General features: G+C 39.0%; 1 protein-coding gene across 4 annotated transcripts in view; it reads left to right on the top strand.

Annotated features, from left to right (window-relative positions):
• The window catches only part of IRAK3 (interleukin 1 receptor associated kinase 3), a 74,480-nt gene that overhangs the window by 24,403 nt on the left and 31,624 nt on the right, over positions 1 to 18,453 (top strand). For 2 of the 4 annotated variants that reach the window (XM_016139925.2, XM_016139923.2), the window contains exon 2: positions 4,416 to 5,094. The exons of 1 other annotated variant lie outside the window; for it this stretch is intronic. In XM_016139925.2, coding sequence (XP_015995411.2) covers positions 4,947 to 5,094 — 148 coding nt within the window. In that variant the 5' untranslated portion in view covers positions 4,416 to 4,946. Of the gene's footprint in view, positions 1 to 4,415; positions 5,095 to 10,972; positions 11,017 to 18,453 lie in introns of those variants that run through there. One more of the 4 variants, XM_016139927.2, reaches the window with a different exon arrangement.

The following is an 18,453-nucleotide window of genomic DNA, read 5'->3' as shown; positions in this document are numbered from 1 at the left end:
AATTACTACAAACTAGGTGGCTTAAAACAACAGAAATTTCGCCTTTCACACTTCTGAAGGCCAAAAGTCTGAAATCAAGGTGTCAGCAGGGCTAATTTCTCCTAGAGGCTCTTGGGGAGAATCTGTTCCATGTCTCTTTAGGAACTTCTAATGGTTGTCTTGAAATTCCTTGGTTTGTGACTGCATCACTCCAATCTGCCTTCATCGTTACTTGGCCTTCTTCCTTCTGTGTCTGTATCCAAATTTTCCTCTTCTTATAAGGACACTAGTTATTGGGTTAGTGCCCACCCTAATCCATTATAACTTGTCTTAACTTGACTGCATCTGCAAATACTTTTTCCAATTAAGGTCACATTCGAAGGTACCAGGGGTACACAGTCAACCCAGAATACAAGTGGAGACTTTTCCATTTTGTCTTAAAGGATAAGCAAAGGTTCACTAGGCAGGAGATACTGAAAAAATTAAAACATGAAATAACTAGTTCAGGCAAATTGGAAAAGACCCAGACACATGCAAGACAATAGAGAAGAATAAGATTTGGTGAATTATTGGATATAAACACCTAGCACAATGTCTGCTACAGTAGGTACTCGGTAAATTCTTCTGCATATATAAATCAATCAGTCAAAATTACTATGAGTTCCCTTGGCCCATGTGATCAGAAAGAAGGAAGTTCATTTTATAGAAAATGATCATTTGGGGGCATGCTGATTTGAGATGAAAACAAAAAACTTAAACAAATTGTTCAATAAATATTGGAGACAAGAGTTGAGAAGGGAATGTGTATGGCAGATTAGGGCTGAAGACACAAATATGAGAGCGGTCTCTGTAGAGATAATAGATGAAAGATAACATTATATGAAATTTCTCAGACCTGGAGTAAATAAGATCAAAGAACTCAGCCTGTAGGTGCATAGTATAAGTCAGAGATAGAGTCAGTTAAGAAACAATCAGTAATGTAGGAAGAAAATAACTATTATTATAAAGGACCAAAAAAAAAAAACCCCTCAAAAATTCAAGAAAGATGATGCGATGAGGGATTAATGCTATAAAAATTGTGAGACTACCCTGAGGAAAGGCCATTTGATCTTAAAAATAATATTTTTAGAGCCAACTATGGTGAATATTTTCATATATAAATATTATATGCATTTCTTGAATTTATGTGCAGAGGATTTATTATGGACTGAATTTTGTGTCCCACCCCAAAATTCATATGTCGAGCCATAACCCCAGTTTGGCTATTTTTGGAGAAAGGGATTCTAAAGAAGGAATTAAGGTTAAATGAGGTCATTTTACTTCAGCCTGAACTAATACAAGATTTATTTGGGATATTTACCTAATGGTAAGAAAAAGAAAGCAAAATCCTTGAGAGGGAATGTATACAAGATTTGTGCTTATATGACATGACATGATGAGATTTTTTTGTAAGCATTTTTTTTGTATATATATATATTTTTTAACAAACATTGCATCTAGGGTTCTTATAGCCAGTAACAGTTATCTCATCTGTAAAATGCAGGACTTAGGACTAAGATCTCTAAGCCCTTTTCCAGTCTACTGGAAGGACTGAGTGACCTAGATGGAGAAAATGTGACTAAGAGCAGGTTCGGGAGGCATGATGAAGTGTTCAATTTTCAACATGAGTCTAGAGTTCAAGAGAGAAGTTTAAGCTAAACACATATGGCAGTCCTCAGTAGATAAATGGTTCTAAAGTCTCAAGTCTGGTTGAGATCCACCAAGGGAGTGGGTGTAGATAGAGAAGAACCATGGATTGAGCCCTGGGGCACTACAATTTTAAGACTTAAGGGGGAAGAGGAGGGTCAAAGAAGAAAGCTCAAGGGTGACTACTAAAGAAAAAATGTAAGAGAATATGGAAGACAAATGAAGGACGTCCAAGAAGGAGGTGGTGGTCAACTATGTCAAAAACTACTAATAGGTCAAATAAGATGAGGACTGAAAACTATTATATTTAGGAATGATGTGGATATAGGTGACCCTGAAGAGAGCAATTTTGGTGGAATACTGTGGGGGAAGGGGTAACTCAAATTAGAGTGGGTTTAAGAGAAGATAGGAAAAAAATTGGAGACAGTAGCATATTCAACAGTTTACTACAAAAGAGGAGCAAGAAATGGGGTGGTAAATAGGAGAAAGTGGCACCAAAGTTTTTTAAATTTTGTTTTATTTTGAAGTGAGAAGAAATAACATCATATATGTGTGCTGATGGAATTGATCAGCAAAGAATGAGAAATTGATGACATGGCAGAGAGTGAGGAGAACAGCTGTCCTTGATGTCTCTGAGTAGGAGCCAGGAGACAGGATCTAGTGTACAAGGGAAGGCGTTAGACTTAGATAGGAGCCTAGATATTTCTGCTATGGAAAAAGGGAGAGATTGATGTTGGTACAGATGCTGGTAGGTGGGTCAACATGGTAGTGAGATTCTGTAGAAGTTTTTTTCCTGATGCATAAGTATTCTCAAAGATTCTCAAGGTCATCAGCAGAGCATGAAGATTGGAGAGAAGGTGAAGGGAATTGAAGGGGAAAGAAAAGACATAAAACAGTTGTCAAGGAGACCAGATGAGTAAATGGACTAAAGGCACTTAGTGTAACTGCCTGGTAGCATGAAGGACCCACTTGTGAGTTATGGCTTTGATTTTAAATTAAGTACAGTTAACAAGATTTGCACCCCATCCCCACCCCCCCACCACCACCACTAACTTCGCTCAAGTGCATGGGTGCAGAGCCAAAAATAGGAAATTTATATTTAATCAGGATGGTAGATTTGCCGAGAGAGTTCAACTAAATGAGAGATGAGCAAGAGAATTGAGAGCAGATAGAAGGGAGGGATTATAATAATTGAGTGTGGACTTTAAGGATAAGGAGAAAAGTGAGGACATCGAGAGTGTGGAGGTGACAAAATTTTGGATTTGGTATCCTGATGAGGGGGAACAATTGTTGAGGTCAGAGTACTAGAGGGAATGTACTTTGAGGATAGGAGGTATGGCCAGAGAATAGATTCATAAAATAGCAAGTATGGATGGGGTGCAGTTATATATAATAACAAGTTCTAGGGGATGATCATGAGAGTGAGTGGCTGAAATAGGGTGGAGGATAAAATAAGATCACTGGAGGAGAGGAGTCAGGGAACTAACAGTCCAGGGTATTGGGAAGACCATCATCTATTCAACATATATTTTAAGTCGCCAAGAATTAATTATTGAAGGATTAGTATTGAGAATTACAGCAAGAAGGAGCTAGCTATACAGTCTAAAAATGAGGAGGAAGAATTGAGGTTGGGGAGGGGAGAGCAGAGAATAACAGCAACAGTGAAATGTAGTGAGTGCTATAACCTAGTTGTACAGAATTAAAAACTCAGAAGGAGTTTTAGGGAATAGGGAGAGAGTATAGTCTGATACTAACGACTAACAGTGAAAATATAAGAGATTTCCCACGATCTATACAGATTTCACATAATCTGGCTTTCACATGAAATTCTTGCTTTGTAAATCAGAAAATTTAGTAAAGCAGGCCTTGCTGACTACTTCACTCATCCACTGTGATTTCCTGGCTCCTCTGTGTATCTGAGTTTGACTCCCCTGTTCTAGAAATTCAGGAGCTACTAAATTCTTAATTGTATCTTGCCTCCGTTGCTCATGCTGTTCAGGTAGGTACAGGGCTTCTTAAGCCTGTACAGATGGGCAATAACATCTTAGCCATTTGAACAAAGGGATATGGAAACTCGTTCCCAAAAGGGATTGCCTTTATCATTGTCAAACATATGTTGTAGAAGGCTTTACCTGAGAATGATTTGGAAATTCAGGTAGTACTAAATGATAGTGTATAATCATTGACCTCTAGGGGACGCCAGTCCCAAATACTACAAATCTGAAAGGTTTCAAAGAGATACTGACATTTTTCAGTCGGTGGTCACTGTCCACTCTTCCAGTCATTAAGTTTGGGATTTTTTCTCACCACTTACGAAGCATCTCTTCTTTGTCAGAGCGTTTGTATCACACCTGCGGAGGGGATATTACAGCATAAACGGTAGAAGATTTCAAAAACGATAGTGAATTTTACTTAAACTTCATGTTGAAAGCAAACGGAAGATTTTGTAAAGGAGAAAAAAAGTGGTCGAATGACGTTTCATCAGTAAACCACAGAGAGAAGAACATAATAAAACCAAATATCAGTATGGAGAAGGGGCAGCTTTGTGGGAAAAAAATGACCACAATTTTACTCTACCTTGTTCTCACCTGTGTTTATCTTTTCCAACAATCACTTCATATATGCACATTTATCTGTTTAAATTCAGTAAAAGTTAGGAGGAAAATGTGCTAAAACGTTTAGAATGAGTGTTGGTTGCCTTTGGCTGAGTGGGGCTATGAGTGATGACTTTCTTCTCTCGATTTTTCTAGGTTCTGCAAGTGTTCCTTAACGTATAGGTTTTCTGGCCGAAATAAAACGAAATAATTAAAAAAAAAAAAAAGAAGAAGAAGAAGTACTGGCATATCTCGTATCTATCCACTGCAAGAGACACCAGTCATGCCAGGACAGGCAGAGTGGGTGGCAGACTCTCTGCTGTTAGTTCTGCAGCGCTGGTCTTTCTCCGGCTCTCGCTCTTAGCTCTTTGCTTTGCCTCTTCAGTCACGTCCCAATCCCTGAGGAACAGAAGGATTGTTCAAAACCTAAGCCAAAGAGAAGCGATCAGCAGAGGCAGGGAGATCCCGCCGCCAGGCCGTCGGTCCCCGGGGACATCTGGGGAGAGAGGCACTGTGCGTCATGTGGGGCCCGCCCATTCCAAGACTTGGGCTCGGAGTGTTCTGTTGTCTTGGCCGCTGTCGTGTAAGCAGGATTTCCGCGTTTGTGCAACAGCACTTCGCGGGCGTGCAGAAGCCTGGGGTCCGCATCCCTCCTCCACCTGGCCCCTGGTCTCCGGCAACCGAGTCATGGCCTGGGCGGCGGCGGCGGACAACTGCGGGGCCCGTGGGGCGCTCTCGGTGCACACGCTCCTGTTTGACCTGCCGCCGGCGTTGCTGGGCGAGCTCTGCGCGGTGCTGGACAGCTGCGACGGCGCGCTGGGCTGGCGCGGCCTCGGTAAGTTCGGCCCGCTACGGCGGGCGCGGCCCGGCGGGGAACACGGGGCCTCCGCGCGCCGCTCCGTCCCGTGGGCGGCACGCGCAGCCCGGACAGCGGGGAGCGCGCCCCGGCGTCTGGGCGGCGCCTCCTGCGTGGAGTTCCCACCTCGGCATTCTGCCTTTCCTTGTCTTGGAAAGGATACAAAACTCGTTGAGAGCCTCCCAAGATCTCCCCCTTTTCTTTCAAAGAAACTTTGGCTTTCGCTACAAGATTTAGTGAACGCGAGGAATGGGAAGAACAGCTACCCAAGTGAAACCTGATGTTTATCAATTATTCTTGCCTTGATTAGTTCAAAGTATTTAAGTCGGAACGTCTATGTGATGTCTTCTTGTCATTGCCAAAATACTCTAGGATGTAATTTTCATGTTGGAACATTTTTATAACTTTAAAATATCCTGTGGTGCTTTCTTTATTCTTATTTATGCCTACAGCACCTCATCTTCCTAGGTGGTCTCCCATCCAGTACTAACCAGGGCGGACCCTGACATCCGACTTGTTTCAGGATGGCATGGCTGCAACCATGGACTCTGGCTCCACCAGGGAGCAAACCCAGGACCTTCTTTATGTAAAGCAGATGTGCTAACCACTACACCATAGAACCATGTCTGAGTTTAGTATTTCAATGCACTCCCACCTTAACTAAATTTCAGGTGAAATGCTAAAGTAAAATACTATTCGTAATTAACACGTCTCCCAGTATTCTTAATTAAATATATCTTATTTACCCAATTTGGTGGAATTAAGGTTTATGCTAGAGAATAGCTTTTTATTTTAATCTAGAAAGTTGACATCAAAACTCCATTTTATGCAGTCATTAGAAAGATGAGTAAAACTGCCTGTTGGACTTGTTGAGTGTGGTCATCAGAAATGATTCAGACAAAAATCTTTAAGTACAGGCGTTGGGGGTTAGCTTTGTTACTTCACGATGCCACCTCTAATTTTAGCTGAAAATAAACACAGTTAATTTTCTGAAATAGATATTTTTCTTACTAAGAATAGCAGAAGACCTAAGAGAGAAAAAGTTTATTTGTTGTTGATGAATATGGTCACACTTTCTGGAATATGACATTAGTCTTCTAGCTACATTAAAATTGTTTATATAGTATAAGCTCTATAATTTTAAATTGTGACCCATAAAAAAAGAAAACTCAGAAAAGGATACTTGAGTCTTTGTTTTCTGGAAAGTATAGAGATATCCAGGATCCTTTTGAAGGATTAGATCCCTCCTACACCAGATCTTTTTTGAAATGGACACTATTGTTGACAGTTTTTGCACTCATTGGTTTTCTAGGGTTACTAAACTTGTGTGAGAAAAATGTTTTTAGCCCAGTTTACTGGGTAGCGAATGGGGCCAGGAAGGTATCATAAATGTGTGAAGCAGGTTAGTGGAGATTGGAAATGGAAGAAAGTATGTCTCATCTAAAAGGGGCAGTTAGTACTCAGTCCTGGGTCACTTCTGCATTTCAGGAAGTTCAGCTCAATGTTGCTGGATCTCTTCTCTTCTCTTCTCTTCTCTTCTCTTCTCTTCTCTTCTCTTCTCTTCTCTTCTCTTCTCTTCTCTTCTCTTCTCTCCTCTCTCTCTCTTCCCCCACCCCTCTCTCTACCTCCCTCTCTTGAAATCCAGATAGTCATACTTTACATAGCTTGTCTCATGTAACCTTTCCAATCACCCCATGAGGCAGATGTTTTCATCATCACCAGTGTTTTAACATATGAGGAAACTGTGACAAATTTGTTAAGTAATTTGCCTAAAATGACCCAGGTAGGAAGTGGCAGAGCCAGGATTTGAACCATGGCAGTCTGGATCCAGGGCTTGTGCCCTTACCCACAGCCACTCTATAATTCCCGCTTCCTAACGATGACTTTCTCAAAGTCACAAGTATCGTTATGCTCTTTCTGCTATATATTACCACCTCCCTAAGCTATAGATATGTCTGCCATGAGAACAATTCAATGAACCATTTCAAACATGCAGCCCCATTTTCCTAGTTATAGAAATAAATGAAGACCATCCAAATGAGAGCAAGTGAAGGCTATTTATTCCAAGCAAGGGGGTTAGCCACCAGCACCTGCATTTGACAGAGATGCAAAGACAGGGAGAGGAGTAGAAAAGCTTTATAGTGGAAAAAAGAGGAGGCATTAGGTATGCCCCAGTTTGGAGGCTGTTGGCATGTGGAAACTGTAGACAGGTTAACTAAAAGTGGGGAATTCTATGCGATTGTCTAGGGGTGCATCTTTTGCTCTCTCCAGTTGGCCCTAAGTTGGAATCAGGGACAAAAATAAGGGAAACTATCAGTTAGTAATCAAGTTTTGACCATTTGAGCATGATTGCTCTAGGAGTTATTGTTTGGCTTTCTGCACTAGCAGCTACAGATAATAGCTTGACTTCCCAGCTTGATCCTATAGAGCAGCAGACCCTAACCTTTGTGGCATCAAGGACCAGTGCTCCTGTGAGAATTTAATGCCCAATGATCTGAAATGAAGTTGAGGTGGTGATGCTAGTGCTGGGGAGCAGCTGCACATACAGATGAAGCTTCACTCAATAGCCTGCCGCTCACTTCCTGCTATGTGGTCCGGTTCCTAAGAAGCCAAGACTGGTACCGGTCCATGGCCTGGGGTTGGAGACCCCTGCTCTAGATGATAGATTGGCTTTTTGGGCTGGCGGATGCATGTTGTGGGTCAGAGTTCCATTTTGATATGTAGTCTGGCCATTGTTCCTTTGAATATTTCTCTCATAGGGGAAGGATCTGAAATGCCTACTTCTTGATGCTTCGGCTACAGTCCATTGTGTAGCGGCTTGTGCCTACTGACTGCCTGGACCACACAGCTCCAAAAGAAGACCTGGAGCACACAAGCAGTATCATGAATTGTTGGCTCAGCAAAAAGGGAAGGCTAATTCAGATCAGGGTAGTTGAGGGCAACTGCCTGTGTTAAATATGCTGAGTTTATCTGTTGGCACCGTGAAAGGAGAAAGAGGGCAAGAGCTACAGGGAGAAAAACTTGACCTTAGAAGGGGGAGAGGAGAGTATTAAAGGACTGAATCAACGAGACCATCCTTTTAATGCTCAGGACAGCTGAGTGTCTGAAGATGCAGAGGATCCAAAATTCCATTAAGAAAAACAACTGTAATAGTAATAGGTAGGATTGTCTCGAGCTGATCATGATTCTTGATAATGGTGAATATCAGGCATACAAAGGCAGCTCTGACAAAGGTAACTCATACAGCGCCTTTATTCTATGATCAGTGTATACACAATAAGGTAGAAGACCAGTCATTCACAAACTGGAATCACCTGTGCAAACTTTAAAAAAAAAATCTTTATGAGCGTTTGTTTGAGCCAAACTAATCATATATGCTAGGGAGCAAGATCTGAAATGTTCTCCTATGCAAAATTTTAAAGATACAAATGCCAAATGCCCAGGCCCCACCCCTAGAACTGTCGATTCAGTAGTTCTGCATTGAGGATCCAGCATCTTCCTGTTTTTTGCCAAGCTCTACTGGCAAGGGTTTGGGAGACATTGCTTAGGTCAAATTCTCTTCTTTAATAGCATTTTAATATAACAATTATTTTGCCATACTCTTTCACTACTCTACTAATTCTGTTTTTCTTTAAACACATTCCACATATTAATCTTCAAATCACTTTTATAAAATAAGTTATTTAAAAGAATGTAATGCCAAGGTAATATATTTTCTGGTTGATGTTGATGCTTGTATGGCTTTATAATGAAAGTAGGAGTGTTAGGTAGCTAGTCAGACATGAGCGACAGGGAAACAAAGGAATGGAGGTAACAGGAGCCCAAATTGGAAAATGTTATTTATCTTACACTACCTTACATAACAACTCATTTCATTATATTACAATGGAGTGGTATTTAAATAAAATTGTTTGGAGCTGTTCACATTGTAAAACCTCTCAACACTTAAAATACAATAAGAGGGAAATTCTTTTTATAGATACTATGTAATGGGTTGTATTCAGTGTTCTTCCTCTCAAAAATGGAAAGATAATTATCATAGAAATTATTAATTACTTTAAAACAAATTAAACATAAAGATCACATTAAATGTATATTTGAATAGTCAATACAGATTTAAAATAGTTATTATAATAATAACCATAGTTGCCATCTATCGAGTGCTTACTATTTGCCAGATACTCTGTGCTAAGCACTTTACATGAATTATCTTATTTGTTTATCATAAAAATTCTGTGAGGTCAGTACTCTTCCCATTTCTATTTTATAGACAGGGAAACTTACTCTCAGAGAATTTAAGTACATTGCCTCAAGCCATAGTCTCATAAATCTCAGATTAGGATTCTAACCAGATGATTAGACTCCAGAGCCTATGTTCCTTTAAAAAAAAAAAAAGTTTAAATAAACTTTATTGTTTAGAATGATTTTAAAATTATGGAAAAATTTAGAAGATAGTACAAAGGGTTCCTAATACTCTATATCCTTCCCATATACTCAGCACAGAGTTTTCCCTCTTATCATCATTTTACATTAGTATGGTACATTTCTTACAATATTGATACATTATTATTCAATAAAGTTCATTCTTTATTCAGGTTTCCTTCATTTTTATCTAATATCCTTCTCTCTTCCAGGATCCCATTCAGGACTCCACATTACATTTAGTCATTATGAATCTTTTAGCTCTTGGCTGCGATAGTATTTCAGACTTTTCTAGTTTTTGATGACCTCAGCAGTTTTGAGGACTACTGGTCAGTACTGGTATTTCATAGAATGTCCCTTCGCTGTAATTTGTTTGATATTTTTCTCATGATTAGACTGAGATTATGGATTTGAGGGAAGTAGACTACAGAGGTTAAGTGCCATTTTCATTACATTACATCAGGGGTACATGCTATTTACATGACTTATCACTGTTGATATTAACCATGGCTGAGGTAAGGTAGTGTCTGTCAGGTTTCTACATTTTAATTACTCTTGTCCCCCGATCTTTCCATATTATACCCTCTGAAAGACAGTCACTGTGTGCAGCCCACACTTAAGGAATAGAGAGTTATGCTTCCTCTCCCTGAGTAGAGTAGAGCCTACATGCTTTTGACCACCATGTTATTTCTCTTATCTTACAATGTTCTTTCTAGCTCTCACTTCTACTCTAAGCTACTGCCCATTTTTTCTGTTCCTCTTTATGGTAAAATTCCTCAAAGGGCTATTTATACTCCAGTTCCTCCAGTCTCCCTGAACCTACTCCAGTGAGGCTTTCACACCCACTGCTTCATTGAAATGCCTCTTGTCCAAGGTGACCATGACTGAATCCAATGGTTAGTTCTCAGTCTTCATCTTATTTGATATAGTTGATCACTCCTTTCTCCTTGAAGCACTTTCTTCTCTTCTTACAGTTTCATCTTCACCTTTCTGATCTCTTATATCACCCCTGGGATTAGTCCATGAATCTCTTTTTTTTCATCTACCGTACCCAGTATCTTGCCAAATTCATCTATATGATAATAACTCTCAAATTTCTGGCCTAGGTCTCTCTCTTGAACATCAGTACCATCTATTTACTTGTGTATTGGATAGACAGCTCCAACCTAACAATTCAGAAACGCTCCCCATCCCCAAAGTTTTCCCCCATTCCGGTTAATGGCGACCCTATCCTTCATTTATTTGGGCCAAAAGTATTAATTTTCTGTGACTTCTTGCTTTCTTTCACAAACCACATCCTGTCTCTCAGTTAATGCTGTTGACTCTGCTTGCAGAATCTAACTAACAGCCACTACAGCCACCACAACCACCCTGATAAAAACCACCATCAGGTCCCACCTGAATAATTTCAGCAGTCTCCTGACTGGGCTTCCTCTACTTCCATTGCTCTCCTCCCATCTCTTTTCAACACAGCAACCAGTGAGTAAAGTATACATGTAAAGTATATTATATCATTATCCTATCTATGATCTTTCAGTAGCTTTCCATCTCACAGTAAACACCAAAGTCGTACATCGCTTTCTCACTTCCTTCTTCTTTGCTTGACTCCAGCTACATTTGTCTCCTTGGACATGCAAGGAAGTTTTTTGTTGCAGGTAACCTTGAGGCTTACTACTTTACTCCCTTCGTATTTTTGATTACCTATTCTGGTTACTCCTTTAAAATTGATACCTCCACGCTCCCTATGCCCCTTTCCTGCTTTATTTTGGTCCGCATCACTTATCATTCCCCACATACTTTATCTTTGTTTATTTGTTTATCGTCCATCTAAAAATAAGCTTAATAAAGGCAGAGAATTTTTATTTGCCTTGTTTTCTGCTTACTCCTCTGGCATCTAAAATTGTACCTGGCACAGAATAGATATTCAGTAAATATCTGTTGATTTAATGAATTCACGAATGAACAGATGTCTGTTAAACATCCGAAACCTTCTCCAGCAGAATCTTAAACAAAGCATTGTACAAAATACAAAGTCATGGTCCCTGCTTGTAAGGATTTTCCAATTTAATGTAGACAGATGCTATAAAGAAGTTAACGAGGAAAGGTAGTATGGGGAGATAAGTGCTGATCTTTACTGGGGTATAAAATTACACAGCTTCTGAGCTCCAGACTGCAACATTAGTGTTGAGGGTGAACTGTTCTTAAATTCTCTCCCAGAGGTAGTTAATGTTAGATCTTCACCTGGACGTGGGATTGAGAGAGCAAGACAGGTGGAGGTTTACCTGAAAAATCATGCACAGCCCTTCCCAGTTATGGAATAGTAGTCCTACCGAGATATGGGGTAACAAATACACATAAGCCTAAGTAGAGAAAAGTATTTCTTGTAACATTTCTTAACTAGTGGATGTTGATACTACAGTCTGGAAAGAAGAGTTGAGCTAACCTACACTTTTGAAATTGTGTTTTACTTTTTTTGGAATTAAAAATATCTTGAATCTTAAATGTTCTTTTTTTAAAAAAAATGCCTAATTTCTTTGTGTGCTTTGTTGGAAGAAGGAAGATAGGCACATTTTCTTTTTCTCATTATGTTATCTCAAAACAAACTTTGCAGTCTTAATTTCCCAGGGGTTTTAGCATGTGGTTAAATGCAAATAAAAAGATTCCAAATAGGGGTGTGTTGCATTATTCTAAAAAACCCCTTCGACACATATTTGCATATGAAGAGTGATTTCTGCAGCTAAATTCCCCATTGGTTAACACTACTTAGATAATTTCTTCAGATAAACTAATCTCTGAACTTCTCAGGTCGAGACTTTTTGGCTTACATTGTGCCAAGATAGATGCCTTTCAAACAAAAGATTTGCCTTCCAAAAAGTGGGTTTAAACAATGCTTCGCTACAGCATATTTTTCTTAATTTATCTTTTTATTTATAATGCTCTTAACTTGAGCAACACAGCCATCGAAAACTTTACTTTTTGTTTAGTACTGTGAAGAAACAAAGTTCTATGTCTTGGAAGGGAACAAATTAAGGAGGAATATGAGAAAACTGAATACCGAGGAATATAATTAAGGTCAAGAGTGTGCATCCTTTTGCATCAGATTGAAGCTGTTGTTTTTATAGAATTTGATCTAAATGAATTTATACATTTTGTGGATGCTCATAATACTCTTTAGTGATATTTCTATTCAGAAGGCATCATCATTGGAGAAAAGCTGTTAAGGTTGTGTTGTAGCTGCCAGCCCCTGACAGACACACGGACCACCAGAAATCAGTAAGTTATAGGAAACACACTCTTTATTCAGCCAACTGGGTCTGCCAGGGGTATGCAGACCCCAAATTAAGCAGCCCCGAAATGTATAGGTGCAGGGTTTTTAAGCCCTAAACCCCTATTCTTCATCCTGTTTGAACACACAAGTCTATTTTTCTTCTTTTTACTAACCGTCAACCCACAGGTCGGTTGTACAAGTGGGGGGTACAGAAGCAGAAAGCTTATTGTTAGAGCGTCATGTTCCCATGGGCGATAGCCAAACAGTAATTTTCCAGCCAGCACAGTTGCACTGTGAATCACCAGTTAGAGGAGAAAACATATTTCATTTCTAGTCCTGGAAGCAATCCAGTATCCATTTTAACACAGCCAGGGGCTATTTTATACCATGAACTTTACTGTTAGAAAAATGCCTTTGCCTGATCTAGCTTTCCCTTAGACTTAGCACAGACTCAGAACCTGTTGTCCCAGGTCAGCATTAGGGAATTAAAAACCCAGCTCTTTTGACATCTGTTCATTCACTCTCTGGCTAAATCTCAGAAATGTGCTTAACGGAGAACATCTTACAGTAGCAGTTTCTCGGCCACAGAGAGCACAGAATCATGGTCTGTTGTACTTTTAAAAGGAAAATTCAGAACTTTAAAAAAAAAAGAAAGAAGGAAAAGGAAAAATTGGAAATGGAATCACGTGGGAAATTTGACATCCTTTGGGATTGGAAAACTTAGTTAATTCCAAGTTTCTCTAATAATTATAAACAGTTCCTTTCCCACTACAGAATTGTGAACTATAAAATGTTTATATTTTTTTATGTGCAAATATTGTATGTGAGACTCCTGCTACTATAGCCACCAGATGGATCTTCCAAAAAAAGTAAAGCTTCCATTTTTGCATCACCTTCTCAGAGATCTTAGATTGGCCCGGCTACTTTCAGGATAAAATTTAACTTCTTGTGCTAATACTCAGGGCCCTTTCATTCAGCAAATATGGATTGAACGTCTACTATCTGCAAAGCACATTCCTACAGAGTTAGCTTGGAGACTTCACTGAGGTTGTTCACCTTCGCTTAAACATGAACCCTCTGCTCTAAGCATACTGGTCTCCTCTGCACCCTCAAGCCCTTTTCTCTGTTCTGGAATAGTTCCCCATTTTTGCCACAGCCTGTTTAAACCAGGCCCTAATCCACCCTGTTTGCAAAGTCTGCTGGCATCCCATCACCCTCATTTCCTTCCCTGGCAGCCCACAAGGGCATCCTCTTTTTTCTTCATCCTTATTAAATGATGGGCATATCTTACCCCAAAGATTCAAAGTGTAGAGGGAACTGTTTTATCATTTAAAAAAAAAAATCACACACAAAACTGAAAAGAAAGGAAAAAAAAGAATCCTGTTATATATTATGTAAATATTAATTAATTTATATGGTACCTTATGCTTAATACTCTCTAAGTATTAGCCAATTAATTTACTAATAGAAAAGGTAGAAACCTAAACTTTCCCTTTACTGAAATTTGATATTTAGCATTATCTCATTGGGACATTATACTTCTAATGAATTTGAGACTAGGAAGTATTTTAAAAACTGGAGGGTTTTAAAGTCGGTGCTCTTATAATCAGCAGGCCAGGAAAGAGCAACCAAATATTTTTTATATTAAATTGACAACTATTACAATAAATTGACTGTATACCCTATGCTATACTCTAAATCCCTGTGACTGTTTTGTAAATATTAAATTGTACTTCACCCTTTCCCCTTTTTCACCTAGCCTCCCAAGGCCCCTCCCATCTGGCAATCACCACTTCGTTCTCTGTATCTGTGAGTCCATTTTTGTTTAGTTTGTTCGTTTCTTTTGTTCCTTAGATTCCTTATGTAAGTGAAATCGTATGGTTATTTATCTTCTCTGTTTGACTTATTTCACTCAGCATAATACCCTCTAGGTCAATCCATGTCATTGCAAATGGTAAGATTTCATTTTTTTAAATAGCCGAGTAATATTCCATTGCATATATGTACCATAACTTCTTTATCCAATCGTCTGTTGATGGGCATCTAGCAAGATATGTTTCCATATCTTGTCTATTGTGAATAGTGCTGCCTTGAGCATAAGGGCGCATATATCTTTACGAACTAGTATTTTGGGTTTCTTTGAATAAATACCCAGAAGTGCAATTGCTGGGTCAAAAGGCAGTTTTATTTTTCATATTATGAGACACCACCAAACTGTTTGCAGAGCAGCTGTACCAATTTGCAATCCCATCAACAGTGTACGAGGGTTCCATTTTCTCCATATCCTCACCAACATGTGTTGTTTTTTGATTTATTGATGATAGCCAATCTGACAGGTGTGAGGTGATATCTCATTGTGGATTTAATTTGCATTTCTCTAATGATTAGTGACCTTGAGCATCTTTTCACATGTCCTCTTTGGAGAAATACCTATTCAGGTCTTCTGCCCATTTTTTAATTGGACGGTTTTTTTTTTGTTGTTTAGTTGTATGAGTTCTTGATAAATTTTGGCTATTAACCCTTTGTCAGATGTATTGTAGGCAAATATCTTCTCCCATTTAATAGGTCATCTTTTTGTTTTGTTGATGGTTTCCTTGGCTGTACAAAACTTTTTATTTTGATGTCATCCCATTTGTTTATTTTTTTCATTTTTCCCTTGTCTAAGGAGATATATCGGAAAAAAATTTCTAATAGCAATATCAGAGAGTTTGCTGCCTGTGTTTTCTTCTAGAAGTTTTATGGTTTCAGGTCTTACATTTAAGTCTTTAATCTAGTTTGAGTTTATTCTCGTACATGTCATAAGAAGATGGCCCAGTTTCATTTTTTTTGCATGTATCTATGTGGTTTTCTCAGCACCATTTATTGAATTCTTAGCAACCAAATATATTCTTAGCTACCAAATTTACTATACGCTTTAAGAAGGATTACTTCGAAAGACATTACTAATGAAAAGTATGAGATTGCTCAATGAGGCTATGACTTGTCTGGACTTGTACTATAAGTAGATGGCAAAGCCACTTACTAAAAGCCACCACTAAACCATCATATTCCCAGGGGGCCAGCAATGCTTTGTCTTGATTGGCAACTTTCTCCTTAGAAGACAGTTTGGTCCGTGAGATTCAGAGTTCATTCTTTTGTCTTGTTTTCAAACTGAAATTTCACTGATCGAGTTTTCTCCCCAGGACAGTGCACCCTATTCAATAATTCCTTAAAAATTGGCCACTCTTTGCAAATACTCATAGTTATAAACTTGGCTCAGGTTCCAGAAACCAAACCTCTAAGAAACCTGCGTGATGCCCCATCTCCTTTTTCATGCTCCACTCACACTGGGTGCTGGCAATTACTATATTGCTGGCACATTATAAGTACTCAACAGATATTTGAACTACACTGATTTGCAGTATTTCCTCCAACATTTCTAGAAATAGTTAATGTTTATGAAAAATGTGTCTCAAACAGACAGATTACATCATCAAAGATAAATACGTTAGTTACCATGTCTTGCCAAATGTTTTTGCTCCGAAGGCACCCCCTCCCTTTATTTTTTAGAATGAACATATTATTGCTGGAATTTAAACTATGGATGGAGGGCAAAAACATTCCAACTTAATGATGTCAAACATTCTATTATAGCTGTTTTTTCCCCTATAGCGTAAGCATGCTTTCAAATTGAATGTCTCAACTTTATCATTCCGTGTTCGATATGTACTCACAAATGCTACCACTCCCTTTCACTCTTCTGGCATAAAACGTGACTGAAATAACGGGAAATTTAAGATAAAGCTTTGTTTGTAATAGTCAAGTTAGACTAAGTTATGCCGTAGTAACAAACACCACCAAAATCTCAGTGCTTAACATAACTGAGGTTTACTTCTTGCTGGTGAGAAAATCACTGAGAGCCTAGGACAGCTGACCTCCATGTGGTGGCCCAGCATTCCAGGCTGCTTCGATCTTGAGGCACTCCCACATCGACATGTGTTTTTACCATTGCTGTGGCAGGGATGGGAGCCTCGCAAATTGGACCCTGGCTCTTCAATGTTTCTGGCTAGAAGAAGCACAGGTATAACTAACCTTAAAGGACAGGAAAATCTAATCCTTTCTGATGGAGGGGAGGACTGAAAATACTAGTGGGTGCTAGCAATGTCTACCAATGGCTCCCAGAAAGAGGGGCCGTCATGGTCTTGTACTGTGATCTCTTCCAACTTTAAGCATTTGCTTATAGTCTCAGCAGGAATATAAAGTTGAAAGAAATTGAATAGTCCAGAAAACTCTTATAGGCCAGAACATGTGGAGGGCAGGGTGCTGTATTAAAGCAGAAGATATCTGTTTTTCTGATGTTTTGATTCAAATGTGTAGTAGCTCCCTAAGAAATTTAAACAAACAAACAAATAAACTTTGGAGTCTGCAACAGACTGAAGAGAAGATAGTTCCATGGGGCTAATTACTTTTCTCAAATCTGAGCTCATGTTCATCTTTTAAAAGAATGTCAGCCTTTGGAGAATATGTTTGGTGGATAGATGAGTCTTTCAAAGAGGTTAGTATGGTCACTGCTGGAGGTTAGCTTTGTGTGTGGCAGAGGGAGAGGAGACTGATTCCCATAACTGATTCTGGTGATGTGTTAAGGGTCCCCATGACCACTCTCAGATGACAGTTGGATTTTATTCATAAACCTGAATCTGGCTTGCTAAAATTTTTTAGACTGGAGGATAAAGGCATGAGAGAATGCTGCCATCATCATCACTGGCCCCAAAACTCATCGCTAATTTTAGTGCTTGGCTAATCTGGGAGAATTGTCCCAGGGACAAGAAAGCCACCTTTCTATCTGTCACTTGTTATCTCTCTCCATCATTTGCCTTAAAATACACTTATTTGAAAGCTGTGCAGAGTGGCAGTATAATTTTTTATATTGAAAAATCCTATTGATTCAGAGCACCATAAAAACTCATATAATTTCAGTATAGCTTTAAAATACTGTTATTTATACCAAGCCCTAAACACTGTCATTGAGCAATTAAAAACCTAATATCCCTACGGAGTATTCCCTTGATCTTGTCTAGATATTAGCTTTTAAGTGCTATTCAGCAGCAAGACAGTATAAAACAAAAATTTTAAGCAGCATTTCATAAAAACTTCAACAAATGAGCCTAATTGTAGTACAAATGAGTAACCATATTGAAGGGAATGAGGAAGAACTAACCTAAGCAACTGGAACACAGACTCTTGCCCGAACACTCTTAGGCTGAGGACAAAAAGGACTGTACAAAATGCTGTAATTTGATTTGTTCTTGTGTTTTTCACAGGGGTATGGGTTTGCAATTCTGAAAGTACGTTATATATATAGTAGAATTAAACAAACAAGTAACTATATGGTAGATAACAAGAGCAAAACATCTTGTTCGAGAATGAAGTTATAAATGAGGAGAGATTAAAACGTACCATATGGTGTTGATCTGGAATCAGAGGTGTGAGTGTAAAATCATGGCTTTTAATATGTGTACAGACAGAGAATATAGATGTGTGTTAGTGCACATACATATATTTCCTCATTCTGTCTGCCTGGGGGAACTAGAAGCCATGGAATCCTGGAAGCAAGGAGCACATCTAGTGCTAGATCTTACCTTCTAAACACCATTGTCTCATAAAAGGAA

The sequence above is a fragment of the Rousettus aegyptiacus genome, unplaced genomic scaffold (assembly GCF_014176215.1).
Source record: "Rousettus aegyptiacus isolate mRouAeg1 unplaced genomic scaffold, mRouAeg1.p scaffold_m13_p_2, whole genome shotgun sequence".
In the NCBI taxonomy this organism is placed as follows: domain Eukaryota; kingdom Metazoa; phylum Chordata; class Mammalia; order Chiroptera; family Pteropodidae; genus Rousettus; species Rousettus aegyptiacus.
This window is presented reverse-complemented; position numbering and strand designations above follow the sequence as displayed.